At 54.1% G+C, this 15,538-nt stretch overlaps 1 protein-coding gene across 2 annotated transcripts; it reads right to left on the reverse strand.

The window, feature by feature from the left end:
• Positions 1-243: 243 nt before the first annotated feature.
• LOC112990888 (uncharacterized) lies at positions 244-12,773 on the reverse strand. 2 transcript variants are annotated; one of them, XM_064517946.1, is made up of 8 exons: positions 12,431-12,773; positions 10,820-10,915; positions 10,201-10,244; positions 5,430-9,048; positions 4,942-5,070; positions 2,867-4,573; positions 2,312-2,381; positions 244-2,132 (listed from the first exon to the last, which is right to left on the reverse strand). In XM_064517946.1, exons 4-8 carry the CDS (start codon positions 5,496-5,498, stop codon positions 1,978-1,980), a joined length of 2,130 nt encoding a protein of 709 aa, XP_064374016.1. In that variant the 5' UTR covers positions 5,499-9,048; positions 10,201-10,244; positions 10,820-10,915; positions 12,431-12,773; the 3' UTR covers positions 244-1,977. The 2 variants fall into 2 exon arrangements, with proteins under 2 accessions (XP_064374016.1, XP_064374015.1); XM_064517945.1 differs by lacking the exons at positions 5,430-9,048; positions 10,201-10,244; positions 10,820-10,915; positions 12,431-12,773 and having other exon boundaries at positions 4,942-5,372.
• Between the last annotated feature and the right edge of the window lie 2,765 nt (positions 12,774-15,538).

Consider the following 15,538-nt stretch of genomic DNA (forward strand, 5'->3'; position numbering starts at 1 on the left):
GGTTCTGAGCTGACCTTCATTCCTTCAAAAAGTTCAGGTGCAGCAATCTCCAGGTGCTTTGGGAGCCTGCGGCCTGCTCTCTGCCAATGCCCCCGCAGGCATTTCAAGAGGTGCCTTACCTCTCTGTTGGTGCCAGGGCTTCGGCGAGGAGTGACCTGCGGTCCTCTGAAGTGAAGCGAGGTGCGTGCGGTCCGAGTCACTGCACCAAGTTGCCCAATAAATTCACAATACTTTTGGTTTGGTCGGAACAGAAGCTTTATTTGCTCTAGCTAGCTACAGGAAAGAGCACCCGGCAGCAATGGTGACAATAAGCCTCACCAATACGGTGTCTGCTTACAAGACAAGAACAAGGCTTTTCAGGTACTTTCTTCCTTCTCCGAGAAACTTCTTGGCCAAGCAAAGGTCACAGTCAAAAACTTTTCCTTTAAGGAAATGCTATGCTTCCACTGCACCTCAAGAGCCCTTGGATCCAATTTAACTGGTAATGAACTAAGAGTGAATACACCCCTCCCTGTCTGTAAATATGAGGTCCTGCAGAGCACCTCTCCTCACTGGCTCCTCTACCACCCGTATCAGGAAGTTCTGCTGATACTCTCCAGGCACCTCCTGGATTGCTTGTGCCTTCCTGCGTTGTCCCTCCAGCAGATATCGGGGTGGTGAATTGTCGACTCGCAGTATCCATCCACTCCTCCTCGCATCCTTCCCCCTCACTGGCAGGACCTGCCTGCTCTGCACGCAGACCCTGCTGCCCTGGCAGGCTGGGGCAGAGCGATTTCTTCTCTCCCTGAGCCTCCCTGTGCCCCGGGAATGGCCAGGGTGGGCTGCGGAGGGTGGCTGGCACTCACCAGAGAGGTTTGTCTCCAACCGTCTGCATATGCGCATGAAGCCTCCCTGTGCTGAGAGCGCGGTGGTCTGGGGAGCTGCCCTGGGCTCCGCCACCTCTGCCTTTGCTATTGCCAGGGACTCCTTGGGGAGCTGGTTGTTGCTGCCTGCTCTGGCCTGGTGCAGACGGATGGCTGCATAGCTCCTGGTGTCCAACTACTGACCAGATTTCCTGCGAGGCTGACTCGGGGGCAGCTGCATAAGCAGGACAGAGATGCCACGGCTGCTGCCTTAGTTGTTCCAGCCGCTGCCTAGCTCTGGGTTTTACCCGTGAGAGGGTCGTGCTCCGCACTGGGTTGCCCTTAGCACCCGCTGCTGCACTGGTTTCACCCGAGTTCTGTCCTCACTTGCTGATGAGGGGCTTTCCTTTAGCATAGGCCATGCTGTGTCATTGCAATGAGGCCTTGCCATCCTGTTGTGTTGCTACCTGTGCGTGGGGGCAAAATCGAGAGGCTGAAGCTATGGAGGGGCCTTAGATGCCACAGGGCAGTAGGGTGGTCCAAGACTGGAGCAGGGGCCCAGGGTCATGGGGGAATCCGTCCTTGCGGACAGTCACACCTCGATAGTGCCAGGCCCAGGGAAACCTGACCTGGCAGCAGCAGGTTGGAGCAGAGATGTTCAGGAGCCCCCTCCCGCCCCAGCTGCTCTGTGTTTCTGTAGCTCAGCAAATGGGTTTCTCTCCAGCTCTGTCTGCCTTCACTGGCGTTGCCTGCACTAGTCTGTCTCTTGAGAGGTCACTGACACCAAGTAACAAGTCCCCAAGATTTTATTCCAAGCAGGAAATGGCCCTAGCCTGACGAGGCTTTATGCACGAGTCCATGCGCGAGTCCGTGTTTGTCCTCGAAGACCCTCGTCTCCGGCAGGGTTGTTGGGTCTCCCTAGCAGCAGGAGTGCTCTGGGGCAGTTTTTGTGTTGCCCCCAGGACAGAGCATGGCTCTGGCTGCCCATCCAAGCCGGCAGGTCCTCCTTTTGTGCCATGAGCTGAGGCAGCAAGTGGCAGGTGCTCTGAGGCAAGCTGAACACCTCTGGCACCATTGCGTGCGTCTGTGTTGCTCTCCCTCTTTGCGCTCCGCATCCACAAGGCCAGCTGCGACGTCAGGGGAGCCGCCTGGCACGTGCATCCTGCCCTCGTCCCTCTCGTTGCCCCGTGAGACAGCTGCAGGAGAAAGCTCTGTGCAGAGCCTGAAGCAGCGTCGTGAGGAGCGAGGGCCGTTGCCTGGGAGCCGGTGGGTCCAGGAGGGCGGCGACGGCTGTGGGGAGAAGGGGAGCCGTGGGTGAGGGGCTGTGCGAGCGCAGGCAAGCACCTGCTGCCCCGCGCCACCAAGGGCTTTCCCGAGAGGTGGTGGCTTAGTGCCGCCAGCCTCAGGGGCCCTTGCTGGACCAGGCCGGGCCTTCTGCCCACAGCACGGCTCTCGACTCGCATACGTACCTGGGTCATCCTCTGGCATGTCTCTGGAGGAGGAGGATGAATTGACATCCGCTTTGTGCTCAGAGGGAACCTGCAGGGGCAGAGCGAAAGACCACAGCTGAGCGCCATCAGCTCCCAAAGCTCAGGGCACTGGTGCCCTGGGATGAACGGGGGAAAATGGTGCACGGTGTGGGGATGCTGCGAATGGCCGCGAGTGCCAAGGCAAGGGTCCTGAGACTGGTGTGCCAACAGGACGATGCCTATCATGGGGCCGTAAGAGCAGGGCTGGGCTGGAGGCCGTGAAGGGCCCCCCGGGGGGCAAAGGGTGCCAGAGGAGGGGGCTGGGAGGGTGGGTGTGGGAGATGGCTGCTGCTGTGGCCGGCTCCTTCCCTCCTCGCTCTGCACCTGTGCCCCCAGCTTGAACGCAATGCAGGGCATGGAGGGGGTGCCAGCCCTTGGGCCTTAGGTGGGCTGAAAAGGACAGCACCAGGCGTCTCCCCACCACGCACACCCCAGGCGGACCTCACATGTCCACTCCCTTGCATGGTCAGTGTTGGCCACCTGCTCCTTGCTCACCTGGTGCCGAAGGCCTCCAGCCGAGGGCGAAGCTGCTGGTTTTGCTTCTGGGGAGCCTGCCGTGGGGAGAGGCGTGCTGGTCCCCTCTTGCCGAGAGCCTCCGGCCAAGGGCGAATCTTCGGCCTCGGCTCCTGTGGCCGCTGCCTGGGGGAGAGGCGCGCACTGCGGGTTGCCTGCTGCTCCTCTGTCAGCGTCTGTGGCCTCACTGTCGAGCGAGCAGGGCACCTCCTCGTTGTGGTGCGTGCGTGTCCCCGCCAATAGGCTCTGGAAGCTCGGTCGGACCCAGATCACGTGGACAGAGGCAGAGTCCTCCAGCTGCTGCTCTTCTGGCAGGTCTCTGTCAGCATCCTGCTGCCCTGCTTCCTCCCCTGTCAGCTCCCCTTGCTCTTCCTCCAGCGCTGCCTGGACTCTGGTTCCCGCTGCTTCCTCCTGCTCCTGCTGCTGTTGTAGGCCCCTTGCTGTTGGTGGCTGTCTGGGATGCCCTGACCTTCTGCCTCTGCCCAGGAAAGCTGGCACGCTTGCCCCCACGAGCATGGGGAGCAGGTCCTTGCTGACGCACCGGGGCTGTGCTTTCCGCATGTGGTGCCGTCTGGTCCTGGACTGTGCTTGGCGGAGGTGCCGAACAGAGCGCGTGTGCCAGCAGCCCCCGTGGTGCAGCCACGCTGAGCTCCTCCGCAGCCTCATGCACGTGCGGCAGTTGCGGATAGCTCTCCTGCTCACGTCCACGGCTGACTGCAAGGCTGCAGAGACGAGCAAGTTGACTACATCGTCAAGAGAGGCGTCAGATGGTGTGGGGCTGTGTGGGGCAGGGCCCGGGCTCTCAGCCCTCCCTGCGATGTCCAGGTCGTGGAGGGCATGGCCAAGGGTGGCAAAATCAGGCAGGGAAGGCGACGAGGAGTCGGCTTGGGCCATTTCCCCGTGGGGCCTGGCAAGGCCGTCTTCTGCAGAGCCATGCAGTACCTCAGTGAAGGAGAGGCTGGAGCTGGAGCTGGAGCTGGGGCTCTCGCTGCTGGTGAGTCCAGCCTCCTCTGCCGTGACTCTGCTGCTGGTGTCTCCGCCTTGCGACGCTGAGGACTCGCTCGACATCGAGTTGTGGCTCTGCACCCTCGTGTCCGGCACCTGTCGCCGACTTGGCAGCACGGGGTATCTTGGCCAGGGCTTGTCCCACTCCAGGGATGCTGGGCCACCTCGGCTTGTCCCTTCAGCAGCGCTCTGGGATCCCAGGAGAAAGGAGGAGTGTCTTGAAGGCTGCCGGCTGATCGGGGGAAGAGTGATCCTGCTGCCGTGGCCTTGCGATGGCCTTGGTGTTGCCAGTGCTGATGTGGAAGAGCTAGGCCTGGCCTCGGGCATGGCAGGGAAATGTTCTTCCCTTGCCCCAGTGAAAGCAGAAGCATCCTGCTTGGATAATCGAAGGGGACTGCCACTATCAAGTGGGAGGTCTTCCCTGCAGTCATCTGCTGCAGAGTTCTCAGCAGGCCATTCCAGTTCTTCGGGCCTGCTTCTGGCAGAGCGTCCCGCGGATGTTGGCAGAGCGGGCAGCTTGAGAGGCCTTGTAGATGCTGCCGCTTGACCTCTACCTGTGCGCAGGGACACATCTGCCTGGCTTGCTGCCTTGGTGGGGAGAGGCGGCAAGCATGGCACAAGTGGCAGCTCTTCTCTGGTCAAACTCCGGCAGGGCAGAACCACCCGCTGCTCCACCCTGACTGTCTGCAATAGAAGCCAAGGAGAAAGGCTGAGTTACTGGGGTGCTTCCTCCCACGTGCCCCTTCCTTCCCAGCTGGCAAACTTCCCTGCTGGGAGCCCCAATGGCAGCGCTCCCCCAGGCCAGGCCACTGCCACCCTGCTCCCAACCGCTGGCTGGGGACGGGGCTGGTCACTGCCCGGGCAAGGGACAGGCAAAGGCAGTGCCCACGGAGAGCCCCACGGCGTGCCCTTGCAGAGTGCCCTGCGGAGCCGGCAGTCAGCCTGCGGGGAGGCAAGGACCTCCTGTTCCCTCCCAGCACCTGCCGCCTGCTTCTCGGCAGCTCCGGGCAGTCAGCAAGAGGCTTTGCCAATGTCTCTGGTCAGCTTGGTACCTTTGTGCTGCCATCTTCAGAGTCCTGTGAGCTCTCTGGGCGGGGGAGCAGAGGCAGCCTGTCCCTCTGGTGGGACGAAGCCGAGCTCTGGCTCCGCTGCGTCGCGGCGGGTGGCTCCTGGTGGCCCACCTGTGGGGAGAAGGAGGTGCACGATGGAAGTGGTTGTGATGCCACAAGTGGCCCCTGAAGCACAGGAAACCCCAGGCCCGTTTTGAAGGGAAGCTCCTGGCCGAGCACGGCCAGCCTGAGCGCGGCCCAGGGCTGCTCTCTGCCTCTCGGTGCAGAGCTGCAGGGACTGCGTGGGGCTTGGGGCATCCACTGAGTCAGCTCTGCCCGAGAGAAAATCCCCAGGGCCCCGAGGAGACACCCGCTTGCCGCAGGAGCTCAGGGCTGGCTGTCTCACGCCAGCTCCCCCTCCCCACCATCCTTGTGCCCTGTGTGCGGGTCCCATGCCCGCTGCCTCCTCTCCCTCCAGCCCCACGGCTCACCTCGCTGCGCTCCCGCGTGCTGGGGTGCCCATCTGCAGGCTGGGAACAGGGCTTCGCCTCCCGCTCCATGGGCGTCTCCAAATACGCTGCCGGACACCAACCACGCCGGCACCAAGAGGAGCTGCTCCCTCCTGATGGAGTCGCTCTGCTCAAGTGGGGACCCCGGGGCGCTCCGGCCCTGGCAAGTCACCACGGGGACACCCCTGTCACAGTGGCCTTGTGGCCACGATGCCACCACCATCACAGAGCCCTGCCGTTGCCGTGGGCACCCGCACCGCCTTGTGTGGGCAGTCGCCCACGGGGACTCCCCATCACTGCGTCTGGGCCTCCAGCCCTCTGGGCCCAGTTCCTGAGCCCACCTGGGAGCTGGTGTCTGGGGAGCAGCAGCAGTTTTCCTCTCCCCAGCTCTGTGCTGCCCTGGGCCTTGCAGAGGCGGCTCTTCTCCTTGGCTCCCTGCCTCCCTGGCCCCTCACAGGCCCTGGGCAGGCCCCCATGTACATGCTGGCACAGGCTCAGCATGGGAGGGCCAGGTCCTGCAGGCACCTCAGGAGAGACCCTCTCGGCAGACCTGGGGCGCAGCCAGCACTGTTGGGAGAGCCCTGGGAGGCCAAAGCGTGCCCAGGCGCTGGGGACCCCCGCAGGCACAGCGGCTGGGGCCCTAAGGGAAGCAGGGATTGCAGCACAGCTGTGTGTCCAGGCTCTATAATTGCCAGGCACAACTCTGCTATGCTGGCTTAGTGCTGTATTCAAAACCTCTCCTGAATGACCAGAGCCCTGTGGTGAAGTGCTTGAAGACCATCAGGCCTCCGTGACAGCATGCTGTCTGTAGCCCAGAGGGGATGGTTTATTTTTTCAGGTGCTGCAGTGTGCAGAGAACCTTTGGGCTCTCTGGCCTTTCTCCTCTGAGCCCTGCACATAGGCAATTCCTCGTGGTCCTTGGCTTCCGCCAACACAGGGAAACATGTCTGGTGAAAAAGTGCTTGCTGGGCTGGGTAAGGCCAGGCTGGGCCTTCTGCCTGCAGAACAGCTCTCGATTTACATATGTACCTGGTGTGTCTCTGAATTGAAAAAGAACTATTATCTGTCTAAAGGATTGGAAACTGCCACCTCACAGTAAGAAAAGGATCTGCAAAGCACCAAAAATAATAAAGACAGGCAGAGATTAAAAATGCATAAATGGCAGAATATGACCACAAACACAAACCCCACTGAGTTTAGCAATGGGACACATCCTGCCTGGGAATCTGACTCTTCTGCCAAGGTGACTTGCCATGTCTTTTATTACCAAACCCGTGGTATTTATGTTACCTGCTACATTCTGTTAGCACAGACTTGTACATACAGCCTCTTCATGTATATGCTTCTTCCCTGGTCACAGCCTTGTCAACACTCCCTTTTCCCCTCCCAGTCATTACAGAAGATTTACATCCAGGAACTAGTTTTTGGCCGGCTTCTCAGATCCATATTAACTACTGGTAATACAAGTTTCCTGCAGACTAGTAAGATGTGACTCATATTGTCACTCATATAGTCAAATTCCTACCTGTCAGCAGGAAGCTCTTGCACCAGCGCTTTAATCTCACAGAAGGCAGAACCATTTATAGCAGCCTGTGTGACCTACTCCAAACTGCCTGACTTCATGGCAGAGTTCCATCACCCACAGGTGAGCGAGAGTTATCTGAGCCCTGACTACCTCCCTCCTGCCTGAATGTGTGGCTGGGGGCATCAGAGTGTCATTCCTGATCACAGCATCACCCCCACATACCGCTACCACTGCCTGCATCAGCAGGGGTGGAACAGCATCCATACACGATAAGGCTCCGTGTCCGCTGGGGGTCTGCTATCTGAAAGCAGCGCTGCATGCCCCACTGTTGCTGAGCTGCACATTCTGGAGCAGCAGGGATACATTCTCAGGGAAAAGCACAGCACAGCCAAATTCAGTAAGCTGATCCTCCAATTTAGGGAAACCACCCACTTCTCCAATACCTAATGTGCCTTCTAAGTCCTTTGTTTCAAAAAAAGGCATCAGAAAAGGTCTCTTCCTACCACAGCCTCAGTGCAGATGTCAACTTTCATGACCCCCAACATTCATCAGGAATAAACCCCAAGCTACAGTTACAGTGGAGTCATAGTGCTGCAGTGGGTCACATCTGGATTGAACCACCGTGGACACCACCATCTACATCCCCCTTCTGTTGGTCCTAGTCAGGCACCATTTGGTCCCACGTAGTACAACCCTCCACCTCAGGCCTTCCCAGACTTACTGTGGAAAAGCAGAATGAAGTTGAGCATCCAGCAATGTGGGGAAGAGCCTGTGTCTCCTTGCCTTGGGATATGGCCACAGCAGAGACCATGAGGAGGGGAGCTGCTGATTATAGATGTCCATAGGGCACCGAAAGGAACTGAAAGCCTTCACTGGGTGTTTTCCTCCCTCAGGAGGAAGACTCACAGCTCAGAGGACAGCAATGATGAGACAGATAGAACAACACCTTGACATCTCCATTGACCTGCTGGACTTTTTCTGGGTAGAGAGAAACTGAAGCTCTCCAAAACAGCACTGCATCTCAGTGTATGATTACAGACAACCTGAGCCCCCCACCTCTGTAATGCTTGGAGAGGTTTAGTCCATAAACAGGCAGGAATCAGTATCTTCTCCCTTTCCTTAGGGATCAGGATTTGAGCAGATAAGTATGTGAAATACAATTTCCTCATTTTACAGCTGCAGATATGACGTACGTTCAATTTGCCTTCCCCAGTACATGAAAGGATGCATGGGAGTTGTTTCCTCTCTCAGAAGTGTCCTGAAATTGCTCTTACTGGAGATCTTTAAAAAAGAAGCAAGGATCCATTGGTAAGGCTTTATGGACCCCAGATGTCATCACCAGCCCATTTCTGTGGGAAATGGCACATGGCTCAGTCAAGAGACGTGGAGAAAATAACAGCAGCATTTCAGTCCCAACAGTGTGTAGTCTCTTTTCACAGTGAAAGTGCCATGCATTTGGCATCCTGTATTCTCAGTTAGTTCTTCTCACTGAGAAATCCTATAGATGTGTCTTTCCCAAATTATTTGTGATTGCCATAAGACTCCCTTCTCTGGTCAGGAGGAGTTCCCAGCGCTGCACACACACCGGCCGGTATCTGTATACTCTCAGATGTTGTAGGGGAAAAAGGGAAAGGGAACTGTATATTAATGGTAGTGCAAGTTCATCATCTCAGCTTACACTTAGGAGCTCCAGTTCCCACTTTCCCTGCCCACGGTGTGGGCAGAGTCACCAGTCCAGAATGGGGCACATGCAGCATCCCCAGGAGCAGAGCCAGCATCAGAGGTGAAGGTGTCCTATTCACCTCAAGGAGTTAGTTGTCTGGTTGATGTTACAATTTTTTCTCAGGTAGGTTGTGGAGGTCTAATGCTAGACAGTCCCTCAGTTGCTGCCCAAGACGATCACAGCCCAGGCAGTCTGTTACGTTAGGCCATGTTCCTGTCAATGGACAGCTACAGACCGCATTCAACTTTTGGCATTACTCTGGGCTGTGTCTGGTCACTGCCGATCAGCGCATAGACTGTGGATATATCCCTTCTCAGCTTGTTCTCCATGTAGGACTCATCATGACTGAGAGACTAGATAAATACAGATAAATGGAAAAAACAAAGACAAAAGTTTTCTCCAGAAGGGTCAGTGCAGATTGGAAAAGGACAAGCAGAATTTGTCCCCTACTGGAAACCACAGCAGCAGCAGAAGTACAGATGTGCATCATCCTATGCCTTGGACACAACAGGGCCCCACAGCTGGTTTCTAACACCATCATGGAATAAGTGTTAAATAAATAGTAAAAACAGGAGCATGAATTTAGAATCCACCTATGGTTCTGAGCAAGTCAGAACTCCATTTTGCAGTGTCTGCTTTTTACTGCCACCTCTTTGCTTTTCTGGTTCTGGTTCCTTGCTCCAGCCAGCATTGAAATTTGCCATATAAATACTTGGATCTCAGCAGCAAGGCTGGCTTGAGCTTTCAGGCTCTTGTTCCCTCTGAGCATCCCACTGGGATGGGAGGCCTGCAGCCTTTGCTCTGAGACCAAAGCCAGAAAAGTCAGTTTCAGCAACAGTATTACAAAATCTAGCCAGAAAAGTCAGTCTTTTCCCTGTTTTCCTGTCCAGGTTCCTCTGCCCACATATTTTGATGCAGAAAACTGTTCATAGCCATGGATGAGTTCTCCTGAATAGACCACTTTGCACAGATAACACCTGCCCCTGTGCATTCATGTACATAAGCTGTGGTGAGAGCTGCCTAGACCATTCTCTGACCTGACTTAGTCTCTTACTTCCTGGTCCTCTCCCACTGCTTTACTCAGGTTGATGGTTTCCAACAGCAACACTTTTATGGAAAAACTTATCTTCTAAGGTTAGTCCTCAAAAAGGGCAAAGCTGGACTTGCCTTCCCTCAACAGACAGCTGGCTCCAGGCAGCACATGGGCCTCTGTACCTGGATTTGTGTTGCAATAGTTTCCTCTTTGGGGCAATAAAAAAGAATCTAACTCAAACCTTTGAAAAGATATAGTATAAAGAAATTTAAGCCTAATGTAAGTATAGCTGAAAAATCATCAGGCTAAAACAAAAAAAAGAATATTCCTGGTGGCTGGTGGTTTTCCAGTAGCACAATATCACTTTATATTTCAATACTCAGAAATCAACTTATAGCCATTGATTCTAATAGCAACTGTTAGTTAACTGTCATCCACACAACCCATACCATTTTCTTATTTCTTTCCATACCTCTTGCTGCCTTATAACTCTAGATGTCTTCAGAAGAATTGTACCTGTAAGAGATTGATTTGTATTTATCAATATTTGACAACCAGATAAGATAATCTGCATGACAAACGCAACCTCCTGTTTCTACATAACAATGTTTACATAATCTCTTCAAGGCATCAGTGCAAGATTTAGGTAACTTCAATGTGTAATGTACTGTCTTTAAAGTCAACATTTCTGTAAGATTTCCTTAGAGTACAAACAGAAAATATTGTTTCAAAATCATTGCATCCGTGTGACTAATCTGTCCCAGGGAGCCTGTAAAGCAATAAAGCTTTGGAGAACCATGCATGTCCCTACGTTTTTCTTCCCTGCTAAGCCTTTGTGATTGGGAAAAGATAGGTTATCTTAATGCTGAGAAAAGTCATGCTGTGCATCTTATTAAGTTAGATCAAAAAAATCCCTTAAACACTCAGCAAGTTCTCCTCTACCTGAGATCTTGCCCAGTGGCTTGGAGGACCACATTTTAGAAGAGGCTGTTATGGAAAGAATCATTCTGAAAATAAGCAGCAAAACTCAACTTTTCTGGTTATATTCCTTGTAAGGCTACAGCCACAGAACACGAAACAGATCCACTCACCAAAATGCCACTTGCAGTAGAGAAGGAAGAGCAGAAGGAACAAGATGAGACAGCCTCCAACAGTGTAGGCCATTATTGCTTTTAGGTCTTGTACTGCTGTGAAAAGATTCTGTATGAGTGTGGTATAAAGCAATAATTGTCCTGCCTAAAATACCTTTAGTGCACCTGGGGCTGCACCTTTAGTGAAGAATGTAACAGTATGTCCTTGCCATTGAGGACAAGTTTAGTAGGTGACTGTTCAGCCAAAAGTGCTCAGTGTTTATGGGAAGCTTTCAACATGAAAAGCTGGATAGTCAGCACAAGTAGCAGATTGCTCCCATTCTCGGACCAGCCACGCAGCCTCGGCTTCCTGCTCTGTGTACCCTGTGGACATGCCCCTTGGTGTCACCACAAACCTTGCCAAGAGCTGAAGGCACCCAGCACAGCACAGCGGTGCTCAGACCTCTCCAAGACACGCTGTGGAGCCCTGTTTGAGCTCCAGGGCACAGCATAGGCCAGGCAAGAGTCCAGACAGTCTGTTGCACCCCTATATGCACAGGCAGGGCAGGGCACAGTCACAGCCCACACTGTCAGGAGGACTGGATATCCCACTGAAGCTTTCGTTGCAAAGAACTCAGTCAAATCAAACCCTGTTCTCACTGGATTGCGGAAAACTAACACCCCCACTACTGAGAACATGTCTTAAGGATCTTCTTACCAGATCTGGAAAGTTTCTGCTGCTCTGAAAAGTCAGCTTTAAGATGTTTTGATTCTGGGGTATGACTGAAATGTTTCTATCCTGTATGCAATATTTGCTTTCATCACAAATGCTAACCTACTTTTTCATAGCACAAAACTTTGAGTGCCAGTGGGAGCTAAACACTTAAGCAGTTAATAGCAATTAACAACGGAAATCAAAGTGGGAAAGGTGTACACTAGCCCTGCTCACAACTCACTGAAGAGGAAAATGTTCTTAGACCTTATCTACATTTGTGTGGTTGCATTGGGCCAAAGATGAAGCAACTTTGATACCCTGCAGTAGTGATTTGGATTGCATCACAGCTTGTACCACTTTGTTTTCCAAAAAGATGGAAGCAGACAGTCAGGAAAAAGACATCTTCTTCAAGCATTAGCATGAACTACCACAGGCATGGAAATATCAGTCATCCTGATAACGAGACCCATAATCCAAGATACAAGGTTAAAATGAGGAGCCTTAATTAGAGGGTAACTACTTGCAAATTCACCATTTTCAGAAGCTTGTATTCATCACAGAGTCTGATGAGCCATGCACAGTCAGAGAAGAGAAGCAATACACAGCGATAGCTACATAAAGAATAGTGCCAAACTAGGGGCAATATAGATACATATTATGGAAACATAAGGCTAATGAGGACAACAAAATGGCTTTTGTGGCATAGACAACTTCTATGTCTAGGGTTTAATCTACAGTAGAGGGTTAGGATTCACCTGCTACAAAAAAGCCTTGTGTAGCAGGGCCACCTCTGAATCATTTGACACTCTGCAGAATAAATAAATATTCACTCTTCCCATTCTTGATCCTGCTTATATTTGGCCTTGGGGGAGCTCAACCAGTGTCAGAGCTGCAAATATCTTCAGCTTACGACTTACAGGTATTGTCATCTTCAGAGGTGAAACGATGCCTGTACACAGTTAAGGTGATGTGCCTGGTTTGAATCTGCTGTTTGAAGGTGACGCTGTAGACCCCGCTGTCGCTGAGCTGCAGGTCCTGGAGCAGCAGGGATGCGTTCTCAGGGAAAAGCACAACACGACCTTGGTATGCGGCGTGTGGGAGACGGTTTGCAGAGCAGTGCTTGGGAGCCTAGCTTTAAGCAAGGCCTCTTGACATGGCTCACAGCTACTTAGATGGGGAACCATCAGCTCCAAGCAGACACCAGCCAAATGTTTGCACCCCTCTGGGGGAAGTGCCAGGGATCATGAATTCACACCTTTGAACAGCTCTGTGTGCAGAAAACCACAGGATGAGCAGCAGTCCCCAGGAGCAGGGAGGCACGTCTGTAGGATCTGGGCTAGCAGGGCGAACACTGGGGTGTGTTGTCAGGGCTTTGGGGTTGTTAGCTCATTCACTGGCATCCTGTACTCAAGCAGGAGACTTTTAGGATCTAGCAAAACCCTAGGAAAAAAGCTTCAGAGAAGCAGATCAGAGTAAAGCCCTGTCTAACCAGTAAGCCCAGGAGGCACGGGTCAGCTCTTAGCCCACACCATCCTGCTGGAGACCAGTCTCCTTTTTCCCCACTCACAGCCTCTGCCAAGACACATTAGCAACGTCCTCCCAGCATGGATGGTGGATGCATGCCATCCAGCACTCACAGCTTCATACTGGCACAAAAGCCTCCTGCACTACATGTCCTTTCAGCAGGAGGGCAGTGCCTACCTAGCCTGGCAGCCCGCACTACCTGTCACCATGCTCCCTGTTCCCTACCTTCCTCAAACAGGCAGCAAAGGTCCGCATGGCTACATAACTCAGCTGATTTTCTATGTGATAGCTTCTCAGCATGGGCAGAAGGCCACCTCTGAAATGATTTGCCCTCCAGCCTCCTCCTCTGTAATGTGCTGCTGGTGCCTGGCTGCATACCAGTGCAGTTGGAGATAATCACACAAGCACATTTGTGCTTTCCCTGGCCACCAGCACTCAGCTCTCTGCTTAGCAAAGCTGCTTTAATAGTCACCTCTCAGCAGGAGAAGCCACCACACTGCAAGCCTGCCACTGATAAAAACCAAGTTCAGGCTGTCTCCTGGAGATTGCTCTGGTCCTGCCTTGGATGCCAGAATGTGTATTGGGAAAAGTGAGGGGAGCAGGGCTACAGGGAGATGGATTAGCCAGGCCAGGGACCAGATCCACAGTGGTGGGAGGAACTGCTCGAGGAAGACATCAAGTGAGAGGCAGGAGGAAAAACACTGGCATTTGTATGGGCACAGGAGGGGAGGCCGCACAGAGAGCCACACCAAACAAAGTCCCGCTAGAGGGAGCAAGAAGATCAGCTGTCAGAGGAGGCAAGCAGGGGAGTTCGGGTACGGAAACATGCCACAGAAGGAGCTGCAGGCAGAAGCTGCGCCTTCATTTCCCACTGCAGCCTGGGGATGCTCCTGACCAAGGCACACGTCTCCCAGGAGCTAGCAGTCCCCCTGCCTCTCCTTATTACACAGGGTTTTGCACAGGTGTTGCTGGATCAGCAAGCTTTAGGGTTCCAGTTCCTTCCCTGGGGAGCGTATCAGTCTGGGGATTTATGCTCTGGCCCCTGCTCTTCCTTCCTCCAGTGCTCCCCTGCCAAGCTAACAGCCTCCCACCCAGAAGAGCAGAGAGCAGCCCTGCTCCTCCCTTACTGCTCTCACCACCCCTTGGCTCTCACCTCAAGCAAACCCCAGGTCCCACTTTGTGGCATGTGGGCCGGGAAGAGCTGCAAGGCTAGCTAATGTGCTCTCAGCAAGACAGATGCAAGGCAAGGAGCAGAGGAGTCAGCAAGGAGGTTGGCAAACCCAGTGCAGAACACATTTTCCTTCTCAAAGTCCCAGCCTGAGCCTGATGGCTCCGAAGGGTACAGCACTGCCCACAGGCCATGTCCACCCATATGATAGGGGTAAGCAGGCAGCATCCCAGCACTTTGTGCCTTCTCCTTTCCAGGCAGCCCTGGCACCTGCAAGAGAGTCCTTGAGCAGTCACAGGGAGGTTGTCTCCTACATAAAGCCCCTGTCCTTGTGCTGCCTGGATGGAAACAGCCCCTCTAATGTGCTGTCAGGGCACAGCAAGGGCTAGCTTCTCCCTCAGGAACAGGGAGTCTACAACATAGCTCTGGCAGGGACTGAGGGCCTATGGTTGAGCTTAAATGGGATCCTGGGCCCATGGGCAGGGTGTGGGTGAAGGCCCCAGGGGAGGCTGCTCAGGGCCTTTAAATCCAATTAGTGGCCTCATGGCCCTAACAGCTGTGATGAGTGAGGAGGAAGAAATACTGAGGTGACTGAGTCCCTCTTTCAAGCTCCTGGCAGGACCAGGCGAGTGCAGCCCTTGGCACGGCCTCCCCTCTAGCTTGCCACCTGGTTCAGGAGTGAGGTGCAGTGTCCTGGTGGCTGGTTGGCTCCTGCTGCCTCCCTTGCATCCCCCAGGGTACCGCTCTGCTCCTGGCAGCTCGTCCTTCACCCCAGCCCCTGTACCAGAAGGAAACCTCCCCAGCCATGCCTGTGCAGCTAAGGACCATCAAGAAAATGTCGCCAGTGCTTTCCAGTGGCAGACCCAGAGACACTCAGGAAGGCTCAGATGTGCAGAGGGCTCTGAGCGTCGAACACAAAGGATGCAGTAGAAGGAAGCCAGGAATGGACATGGCTCTGTCCTTTCCCCCTGCCCTTGCCAAGCTGACCCAGGCCTGCTGTCACTGCCCCTTTAAACCTGAGCACCTTGGGGATGCTCCCAGCCCAGGGAGTTGGTGGAAGACATGGAGCAGCCATGATGCAAAACAGGACAGGGGACTTAGAGTGCCAAAGGAGAAGCTGTCTGGGAGAAGCAGCACAAATCTGGCTTGTGGGCCAAGATGACAGCAGACATTTCCTGAAGGACAGAAAAGTGGCTGCTGGCATCAGATGCTGAAGTGACAGAGAAGCAGCTCTGGGTAATGCTGCTAATGCTCATTAGGTCAAACAGTTCTACCTATCTGCTCCTAGCCACATGCTCCTGCTGCCTTTCATCCCCCCGTGAGCCGATTCAGC

Source organism: Dromaius novaehollandiae, chromosome 11, assembly GCF_036370855.1.
Source record: "Dromaius novaehollandiae isolate bDroNov1 chromosome 11, bDroNov1.hap1, whole genome shotgun sequence".
Classification (NCBI taxonomy): domain Eukaryota; kingdom Metazoa; phylum Chordata; class Aves; order Casuariiformes; family Dromaiidae; genus Dromaius; species Dromaius novaehollandiae.

Bases quoted from the DNA above. Each gene is read 5' to 3' on its own strand.
- LOC112990888 (XM_064517945.1), bottom strand. From the start codon at position 5,256: ATGCCCCAAGCCCCACGCAGTCCCTGCAGCTCTGCACCGAGAGGCAGA. The intron at 4,574-4,941 runs GTACCAAGCTGA...CTTCTATTGCAG, and splicing joins CTGAAGATGGCAGCACAAAG to ACAGTCAGGGTGGAGCAGCG. The intron at 2,382-2,866 runs GTGAGCAAGGAG...CTGCCCCTGCAG, and splicing joins CTGGAGGCCTTCGGCACCAG to GTTCCCTCTGAGCACAAAGC.